Source organism: Neltuma alba, unplaced genomic scaffold (genome assembly GCF_004799145.2).
Source record: "Neltuma alba isolate B1F8T4 unplaced genomic scaffold, ASM479914v2 tig00012620_pilon, whole genome shotgun sequence".
Lineage (NCBI taxonomy): Eukaryota > Viridiplantae > Streptophyta > Magnoliopsida > Fabales > Fabaceae > Neltuma > Neltuma alba.
This window is the reverse complement of record NW_021637061.1, coordinates 149,707-160,733: the sequence shown is the minus strand read 5'-3', so window position 1 is coordinate 160,733 and position 11,027 is coordinate 149,707. Positions and strand designations below refer to the sequence as shown.

The 11,027-nt window shown below is 29.6% G+C and overlaps 1 protein-coding gene across 1 annotated transcript; it reads right to left on the bottom strand.

Moving 5' to 3' along the window:
- Nucleotides 1-738: 738 nt before the first annotated feature.
- Nucleotides 739-10,665, bottom strand: LOC114729286 (LRR receptor-like serine/threonine-protein kinase GSO1). Its single transcript, XM_028916268.1, has 6 exons — nt 9,978-10,665; nt 7,954-8,247; nt 6,235-6,381; nt 4,196-4,267; nt 3,057-3,275; nt 739-920 (listed from the first exon to the last, which is right to left on the bottom strand). Exons 1-6 carry the CDS (start codon nt 10,663-10,665, stop codon nt 790-792), a joined length of 1,551 nt encoding a protein of 516 aa, XP_028772101.1. The 3' UTR covers nt 739-789.
- Between the last annotated feature and the right edge of the window lie 362 nt (nt 10,666-11,027).

The window sequence follows — 11,027 nt, the reverse complement described above, 5'->3', positions numbered from 1 at the left end:
TTAAAAACAAGCTTAGTTTGAAGTTATAGGGATAGAAACAAAATTTGTTGACATTTGCAGGGAGGGAAGTGATGATTAAGGCAGTAGCAAGTATAATACCTGGGTGTCCTATGTCCTATTTCAGATTTCCAAAGAAGGTTTGTGTTGAATTGGATAGTATGAACAAGAAGATAGAATACATCGGAAATCTTGGAAATCACTAAGCTTTGCAAAAAGCAAGGGGAGAATGGGTTTCAGGAATCTAGAGTTGTTTAACAAAGTTCTCCTTACTAATGCTACATGGAGGTTGGTTCAAAATCCAGATGCTTTATGGTATAGGATTTTCAATAGTTTGTATTTTTCGGATAGTCATGTTTTGCAAGCAAAGCAAGGTTATAGATCCTCTAGGGGTTGGTCCAACATCTTAGAAGAAAGAGCTTTAATAAAAAAGGATCTCTGTTGAAGAGTAAGGACTGGAGACAGCATCAGAGTTTTTGTTGACAATTGGATTATATTCCTGAGGTTAATGGGTATGCATTGGCTTCCAGAGATTTAGATGAAGAAAAGAGTTTGACTGTGAAGAGCTTAATTAGAAATAATTCTTGGTGTTTGAAGGAATGAAAGATTGGTTCAGTGATGAAGATAAAGTTCTCATTAACTTTATTAATATTCTTGGATCAAATTTGGCAGGTAAGTGTCTGTGAATGATAAGCAGAGATGGTAATTACTCTGTGAAGTTGGGGTATAGGGTAGCTTTGGGCAGAGAAGGTGATAGAAGATTGAGAGATCCGGGAGGCACCTCTAAGGTATCTAAACAGTTGTAGAATCAATTATGGAACCTGAAGATCCTCCAAAGTAGCTCATTTTATGTGGAGAGTAGTGAGTGGAGCTTTGGCCACCAAGGAAGCTCTTCTTAGAAGAAAATGCTCCAGTACACCTGCCTGTGATATTTGCAGATGTCAGGTGGAATCAATTAAGCATGCTTTATTTTTATGTCCATAGGTTGAGAAATGTTAGTTTGGGTCAAATTTGTCACTGAGATTCAATAAATCAAGGATGTGTAATATGGCCAGGTGGATGGAGGAATCGATGAATCAGAAGATGGGACATGATGATTTAGTATCACTCTTTTTGCTACCACCTGCTGGAAAATTTGGAAAGCTAGGTGCAGGCATATTTTTGAAGGTACCGAGGTGGATGCTATCAGATGTGCAGCAAGGTTGTTGAGACTAGTTAGAGATTATGATGAGGCTCAAAAAGAAAGGGGGAGACATAAGATGGAGCGAAATGGTGTTGAAAGAGCGAGAATTTGGAGGGCACCTGAGAATGTGGATGCTTCTTTCAAGTTATTTGATATGACTGCTTCTGTAGGGTTTGGGAATGAAGGTGAAGGCATATTCAGCTCTTATTGCAAAAACCTCGACCATTTTGGGAGCTTTAAATTGCAGTCAGAGGTGGGAAGGAAAGAAGGTGATAGTTGAAACTGATTATCAAGAGCTGTTTCACAGATTGAGAGCTTCTGAATTCAAGGGATGCGAGTGGAGCTATGAAGATGTCATGCTAAACTGCAGAACTGGTCTTTGTCTTTGGTTTCTCGCAAGGGCAATAGAGCTGTGAAGATTTTGAGCTTTCTAATTGTGACTCTTTAGCTACGACTGGGATTGGCTAACTACTTGTTGCTTGTTGTTCTTTGTTAAGTGTTGTTTTGTTTCTTTGGTAGGTTGTATGCTAGGTTATTTTGAGTGCATGGTTTCTTTGGTAAGTTGTGTTAGGTGTTTTTTTTTTTTTTTTTTTTTGACCTGGTGTTAGGTTGCATGCTATGAATGTTTTTTTTCCCCCCGGTTGTTCGCTTTGGCTCCTGCTGTTAGTTTTCTGCGCGCTGCCAATCAATTATGTGTTGCCTATAGCATTAAACTACTTGTTCGGCAATTTATCCCTGTGAGAAATTATTATGTGAAACACTTTAACTCGAAAAGCTTTATTTTATTTCACAATGTGCATAACCGTTCTTCTACTTGTTGAACAATTAAAATATCTCGTATTATTCTTCATCAGTTTGAGCTATATTTTAATTTTTATTTGATTTCTATATTATAAATTGTAATTGATTTTTATATCTATTTAAAAAAATCTAGGTTTATTTCAAATTTTTAATTCATATGCTGTGACTTTTTAAGAAAACATCAATATAATTTTAATTTTATTTAAACGATAGAGTTGTTACCGTGTGTTTTTGTGTGTGTATGGGAAAAAAAAAAGAAATTATCAAATATTATTAAAAACGGTGTTTTTAATAATATTTGTTGAAGTATTTGTAAAAATTTGCAAAATAAAAAATTAAGAAAATCATAAATTATAATTAAGGTGAAATTACTAGTATTTCTTTTGAAAAATAAAATTTTTGTACTTTAATTATGGAATAAGTATTTAGTTTGAAATGAACGAATTTGAAAAATAAAAAATTGAAAAAGAAGCATAAGAGATGGAAAAAAAAACGTACTCTACATAGAGAGGAAAAATAAAATAAGATAAAAGTTGTTGGGAAACAGATAAAAATCTTTAAAAAAAAAAAAAGATACTGGCATATAATAAGCATGTATGTTGCATTTAAATTTGGTTGAACAAGCATTTTATGAGTTGCATTTATTGTATAATTTGTAATTGATATTTTATACTTATCATGATAATTTTTGTTTATAGCACATTTTTAGTTATTATGTTGTAATTTTTTAAAAATATTATAATTTTAATTACAATTTAACAATGTTGAATTGTTACAATTTATATATATAATAACTAAGTAAAACTAACTCCAAGCTTATCTGTATTTTAATATTATTTAAATATTAAGATGAGAAAAAAAAATTAAAGTAATTAAGAGACAGAAAAAATCTTGATAAAAAATATTGTATGGTTTGGAGTTTTGTCATCAAATAGTACATGTGAGGATTTCTTTTTCTCTGTGTTGCAAATTTCACAACATCCATATATTCATGATTGGGATTTTAGAGAAAAACAAGATCTCATTTTAGAGAAAAATATTAAAAAGAAAAGAAAACACCCAAATAAGTGCGTACCTGTAAATGAGTTCATATCCAAATACAATTTTTTCAAAGATGTGCAGTTGCTTATTGATTGTGGAATTCTTCCCTCTAATTGATTATCAGCAACACCAAAGAGTTCAAGTAAGGGGAGATGATGACACATTTCTTCTGGCAAATTACCCTTTAAATGATTTTGGCTAAGGCCAATAGATCTCAAAGAAGACATGTTCCAAAGAAATGAATGAATTTCACCTATAAATAAATATAAAATATTTGTTAATTACTTGGTAGTATGGCAAGCATGTTCCTAATAAATTCGTCGGTACACAAGCATATAAATAATAAATGAAATTTTGGTAATTAGATGCTTAAAATTTATTTTTTATTGCACCGTAGTTTAAAAGAACTCTTCCAATATTAATAACCAATTGGATGTTAAATTTGTTTCAAAGAAGAATCGCTGAAGATCAGAGACTATGGAATTAATCTCACCTAATCTAAAAGGAGCATCCAAATTATTTATATTTTGTATTATAGTTATTGAAGTATTTAAAAAGGCTCTAACTTTAAGATCTGAGGATGAATTCATCATAGGCCAAAAAAAGGGCTGAAATTTTAGTTTTTCTTTAAGGAATTAAAATACTTTTAGTTGCACATTTTGGCGATAAAGCATAAAATTAAAGATGGAATTTCACCCGTTTTAATGTAAAAATGGATAAGATATGAGTTATGTATATGTTGACGAGAGAATTAGAAATATTATGATTGTCAAATAAAAACAAACATTATATTGATAGCGAACGCATACTTATTCTATTGATCCAAAATTATATTTTATTTCTCTTTTTAAAGACATTTTTGCTGGGGTAAAAATTGGGAGGTATCCTTGAAGATTACTATACCACATCACATACTGATAGTCCACAGTTTTTCAGACCGGTTTTTACAGGCCTTCTCTAAATTTTTTTAATGATCTAAAATTATATTTTATTTCTCTTTTCAAGCATTTCTATTATGAATGCAAAATCTTTAGTAAGCTTCTCATGATTCTTTAACATGAATGAAAGAAATGAAAAGCAAAATCGCATTTAAAAATTATTTTTCATTTGAGAGATGAAAACAAAAACAAAAACACACACGATCTAAGACAATCATATAATTAAAATTCTTACCTTGCAAAATGTTCTCGGTAAGAGCAAGAAGTTGGAGGTTTGTCAAATTTCCAATCTCACTTGGAATGATTCCTAGACAAATTATATATGGTGAAGTCATTTTATTGAGCAAAGTATATTAATGATGTAGTAGATTAAGAATAAAATGTTAACAAAAATTGTTTTTCACATGTTAAATATATCAAGTGGTCCCATCAGTCCATGATCTTACCTTTTCTTTATTTTGGCATTGTAATATTGTTTGCATATAATATACATAAATAATAAAGAAACTTCACGTGTCTTACGTAGTAATTTCAAAAACTTGAACATCTGTGCTATACTGATTAATCCATGCATAAATATTAAAAAGGAAAAAGGCAAAGTTCCTCTAACCATCAAATTTCTTACGTTTTAATATCGCAAATGAGTACATTAAGTTTAGCTATATAACCTTTATGCATTGCCAATTAATCATGTACGGCATAAAGCATTAAACTATTTTTTCAGCAATTTATCTCTGATGAAGGAATTTATTTTGTGCAGTTTTAGTGAGAAATTATTAAGTATACTTTGCTGAACAAAAAAGTTCCACGTAATGTTTAATAATTCCACATTTTTTAATGTAAGCCCCCACGCTTTCTCCCTCATGTTGATTTTTCATCCTTCTTTTAAATTTCAAAGTAAAATAATTATTAAGAAATTATTTGTGGATAATTTTTTTTAAAAGCTTTATTTAATTTTTTAAAGAATTGAAGATGCTGAATAGTTCCACTTCAATATGAATGATTTAAAATAATACAATTAATTATTTGTCAGACTATTTAAAACATCTCGTATTCTCATTTATTTTTTTGAATTTTTTTCTTCTAAACTAGCTTAAGCTCAAATATGGTTGAACTAGTGTTTATTGAATTATTGCATTTAAAATTTTAAATTAAATTCTTTTAAATTATTCACAATTGATATTTTATACTTAGTTTATTTAAATAAATTTCTTGTTTATTGTAATAAATAAGGAAAAACACAATTGCAAACTTCTCTGTCTTTAGCATTAAATAAACTTATCCCACCATACGAAAACTTTCAAATATTAATACTAACTCGGGCATGTCTAAAAATAAGTCGAGAACTTGCCTTGCCTTGAATATAACAAAAGAATTTCAAGTAAAACTCATTTCAATTCAGAAGAGTAAAATACAAAAAAAATTATTTGTTTCATTAATTTCAACTCTTTTAAAAAAATTTAAAATAAAAAATTATGAAGATTATAAATGACACTTGAGGTAACATGATTAGTATATTGGATAATTATTTAATTTTTTGTTGATAAAAATCATTTAATTTGAAATTAATGAATTTGAAAAATAAAAAATTACATGAGTGAGCGAATTTACAAATTTTATCTCGTTGTTTTATTATTTTTCACATGAGGCATGTGGGCACATTATATGCTGAGTACTTAAAAAGTTGGAAAAATATATATGATAGTCCCTGTACTTTTATCAAATTTTGAATTAGGTTTTTTTTAATTAATTTCAAGTAATACTCATTTCAATTCAGAAGAGTAAAATACAAAAAAAAATTACTCATTTTTGAAAGAAATAATGATTGATTAATTAATTAATAATAAAACTAAAATATAACTTAGATGGCCCAAATCAAAACTGAATGTTCCAGATCCGTGGGTCGTAAGCCTTCATCATTTTGAAAAACACAATCCTTTTAGACATTCCAAATGACATAATAGCAGTATTCTTTATTATTCCCATACTAGCTCTTATGAAATTTCGAGAACAAATGTTCTCTCTACTTCAGTTCTAATGCGTGATTTATTGAAAAGAATATCGACGACTACATTTTTGAAAACAAAAATAAAAACTTATAAGCAATGCGCGCAAAGATACCCAAGAAAATTGGGACACACAGTGTCACGTTGTTTTATTTCTTTATCATCTTAGCTTATTTATATTAACTTGGATGAACAATATAAATGAAGTGATGAAAAACAAAATCTTATTTTAGAGAAAAATACTATAAAGAAGAGAAGATGTGCATACCTGAAAATGAGTTCATATCCAAATATAATTTTTTCAAAGATGTGCAGTTACTTATTGATTTCGGAATGCTTCCCTCTAATTGATTATTATCAACATCAAAGACTTCAAGTAAAGGGAGATGATGACACATTTCTTCTGGCAAATTACCTATAAACGGATACAAAATATTTGTTAATTAGTTGACTAGGAATTTCATGAATTCACATTTAACGATATAAATGATGAATGGAGTTGTGTTAATTAGAGCCTTAAAATTATTACAAAATAATTTACTTTTTATTGGAATGCAATTTAAAAGGGACTCTTCTAATATCAATGACAAATCAAACAGTAAAATTTCTTTCAAAGAAGAAATGCTAAAGATAGATTATGTAATTAATTTCACCCATTTAAAATAAGTAATCAAATTATTTATAGCTTTCATATAAATGATTTAATACTTTCAAGGCTCTAGCTTTGAATATGATGAATTCTTTATAGGCAGTTTTAGCTTTCATTATTTAAGGAGTTAAAATACTTCCAGTTACACATTCCTGAGATAATATAGTATAAATAGTAAATGAATTTTCTCACCAAAGCACTGTATACTATAATTTTCACTCTTAAACCAGTTTCGGTTAAAAATTTTGCAGGAAATGTAGAATAAGCATAAATAAAAAATAAAAAATTTGTTAAAGTGCAAGGTTAAGAGGGTTTATTGTAGGATCCTTTCTTTTAAAGGAGAAATGTTGATGGAATTGTGTGCGTATTACATACATACACACAGACACACACATACATATATATATATATATGGAATATATGCAAGATTCCATATAAACACACACACACACACCGTTTTCAGACTATTCGGAATGTTTTATCATTTTTTTAAATTATATTTCCTTTGCATGCTAAAGACCTACTCATTTTTAAAAATAACACTATTACGTAATTAACTAAAATTATTTAAAAAAAGACATGACTCTTAAATGATAATATATTATTTTTTATGTAAGGCATGAGGTTTTTCTTTCTCAGCAGGATCAAAGAAACATTGAAACCCAACTATAAGTCCTTCTCTTCGGGCTCCCATGTTTTTCACTTTTAGATATGTGTAAAAATTATATATAAATAATAAATAAAAAATATGTTAAAGTGTAAAGTTAAGGGATGGTTAGATCAAGCTTACTTGCAAAGGGGTTGTATTGTAGATATACTTTCTTTTAAAGAAGAAATGTTGATGGAGTTGTGTGTGTATGTTTTATCGTTTTTTTAAACTATATTTCCTTTGCATGTTTAAGACTCGCTCGGTTTTTAAAATAACGCCAACATATAACTACAATTATTTTTTTAAAAAAGGCATGACTCTTAAAGGATAACTTATATTATGTTTTATGTAAGGCATGAGGCTTTGCTTTCTCAGCAGGTCATTGTGTGATTCGTTGAGAATTTCAGATGATAGACTATAATGAAAACTAGTCACCGACAAGACAATGCAGCAGAACATGGAAAACAAGAGGCTACAAGAAGAACATTGAACCCCAACTAAGTCCTTCTCTTTGGCCTTGCATGATTTTCAATTATTCAATATTTTATTTCAATTTTTGACATTTTTGTGAAACTTTTATATAAAAGAAAGCACAGTGATTTTGGGATTGAGAGAAAGAATCAAGTTTCATGTCTTTAAAAGTAATCTAACAACAAAATTTAAAACAATCATATAATGAAAACTCTTACCTTTCAAGTTGTTTCCGCGAAGATATAGCCACTGAAGTTTGGTCAAATTTCCAATCTCACTTGGAATGGTTCCTGGATTGAATTTGTTATCCGCCAACTCCAAATTTGCCAATTCCTTGCACTGATGCCAAATGGAGGGTATCTCCCCAGACAAATCATTTTCCTGGACACATAATGTTTCAAGTTTCGGAAGCCCGAAACACAAATTTGTTGGGAGACTTCCAGATAAGTTATTTTTTGCAAGTCGGAAGTCTTGCAGCACTGAATTGTTGAATAATGAAGATGGTATTGAACCTGCAAGGTGATTATTCACAAGATACAACTTTTTTAGCTGTGAAAGATCCCCAATCTCATTTGGGATGCTCCCTTCAAATATCAGAAGGAAAAAAGAGAATAATATTAGTAACAATTTTTATTTATAATAAGTTACTATGTACATTAGATAAATCTGTATTTAAAAAAAACACATATGGTAAGACTTGCACATTTTTTTAGAAATAACTCAAATATATTCTAAATAATAAATTAAACCACATCTACAATTTGGCTCAAAAAGGAATAACCCTTCCAATTTGGCTGGGCTATTAACCATAGAATAGATAATTTGGACATGTGATTTGTCGAGAAAGTTGGTTGGCTTACTGTCGAAGAACATATTGGGCTATTCCAATTTGACAAATTTTGATAGATTCATGGTGATCAAGACTAATGGATATATTGAAATCCAATTTACCCTTCCTTTTCATCATTCCTATCAAAACGAGCACACGTTTGTTGGGAGACTCTGAAATTCTTTTTGCTAACTTTACAGACTTTTATACAAATAATTATTACCAATAAATTATAAAATTAAAATATAATTTAGATGATCTGAATCAAAATTAAATGTTCCAAATATGTTTGTTATGATCGAGGCGTGCCGAATTTGAAAAAACGCCTCAAGAAATTTTTAAAACATATATTTTCAAAAATTGATGATAAGCCATCATAATTATTTTCAGAAAGTGAATGCATTACTAGCTAAATAAGTCCTATATAGGAACAATTCAAGATCAAATCCATAGGCCATGGCCAAAAAAAGAAAATTCACAGGTCAATCAAGATTATAGGTGCGTGGTGACAAAAATCAACCCATTCACTAATCCGACATGATCTAAATAATTCCTAAGAATTTAAAAAAGAATTCTTTCACAATGATATAAATTTTCATAGATTAACAAAAAAATATTTAGTAGTACTGAATCATTCAATATTAATAATGAAAAATTGAATGCTATGTTTTGTCACCTTACCTTATAAATAACTAACTTCAATTTTGAGAATGAAGCATCATTCAAGAAAAACCACGTTCAACACACCTAATATTTGATTCAAAGCTAAATATTTCTTTAGATCATTGGTAAAGAAAAAAGAAGCGAAAATAAAAAGAACTTAAGCTTGTAATCCCTCAAAGTTCAATATCATGTCATCAATTTAATAATATAGATAGTTCATATACGAAACCGTGAGCATAATTTTTTTTATATCTATTTGTTCATTTTTAGTATTTTTATTTGTAATAAGTAACATACATAAGAAAAAAACTATTATTTAAATACAATATTTTTTTAAAGAAATGATAATTAATTAATAAATAGTAAACGTAAATATAATTTAGATGGCCCAAGTCAAAATGAGTGCTCCAGATCCCTGGATTGTAAATCATTTTGGTAAAAACAATCATTCTAGGCTTTCTAAATGACATAATAGCAGTATTCTTTTACTATGGACATGCTAGCTCTTATGAAATTTTGAGAACAAATATTCTATCTACTTGAGCTCTAATTCGTGATTTATTGAAAAGAACATCGACTGACTATATTTTTTAAAAAACAAAAACTGATAAGAATTGGGCAAACATATCCAAAAAAAAAAAAATCGGGACTAACCCAAACACATGATGGTTGAGGATTTATATCCTCATAATTAAATAGACTAGTTTTGAGCAAACACAGGTATAAACATAAAAAATAGTCTAAACATACCTGACAAACTATTAGAAGACAACCAAAGCAACTCAAGCGAAGACAAGTTGGAAACTGTTTGAGGAATTGCTCCTGAAAGTTTGTTGCTTGAAAGCTGTAACTTCTTCAAGTGCTTTAGACTTCCTATCTCAGGCGGAATGGTACCTTCAATGAGATTGGAATTCCAATCTAAAGTCTCCAACCTTGATAGGTTGAACAGAGATAATGGAATAAATCCATTGAGACTGTTATTTCGAAAACTTAACTGCTCAAGCATAGATAAATCTCCTATCGATGTTGGAACTTGTCCATGAAAGTCATTATAACTCAAGTTGAATAGTCTCAATTGACGTAATCGAACTAAGTCTTGAGGGATTTGACCGTGAAAGCTGTTTTTATTGAGATCAAGTTCAACAAGGAGTGAGAGATTTCCTAGTTGTGGAGGTATGGTGCCCTTAAGTTTCATGCCACTAAGATTCACGGAACGGACCCTTTCATGCTGAGTATCGCATGTGATACCAGCCCAACTGCATGGAGAAGAAGAGACAGACCAATTAGCTAAGAAATCATATGGATCAGAGGTGATAAAGGATTTAAGAGTAAGAAGTGCAAATTTGTCAGTATTGATGTTTGTATCAATGGAAGCTAAGGTGACTGTAAAGCAAAGAAGCAAGATGATGAGGAGGACAAAGGAGGAAGGTTTTCCCATATTGATCATATCAAACTCATCAGATCTGGCGCAACCAGGAACTAACACACATATCGTTTTATACCTGTCCGATTCCGAATCAAGTCAAGTCAAGCTAACAAAATGCATTGTTCCTCTGGAGCGGATGAAAATTCCGTAAATAAATATATTTTAACGTCACGTTATTCCTTGATTAAATTATCATAACCCAAAAAAGAAAAATAAAAGAAAATAAAGATAAAAGAAAATGTGAGTACATTGAAAAGTAAATAAAGATAATAATTAAATCTAAAAGTTTTGGAAATTTTCTTGTGAAATTATGGGGATATCTATTATATAAGTTATATCCAAAAGATTTCTCCAGTTATTCCAAAATAAACTTC

Coding starts and splice junctions, on each gene's coding strand:
- LOC114729286 (XM_028916268.1), bottom strand. CDS start 10,665: ATGGGAAAACCTTCCTCCTTTGTCCTCCTCATCATCTTGCTTCTTTGC. Junction 8,248..9,977: donor GTCTTCTAATAGTTTGTCAG/GTATGTTTAGAC, acceptor ATCACCTTGCAG/GTTCAATACCATCTTCATTA. Junction 4,268..6,234: donor GGATATGAACTCATTTTCAG/GTATGCACATCT, acceptor TAATTTGTCTAG/GAATCATTCCAAGTGAGATT.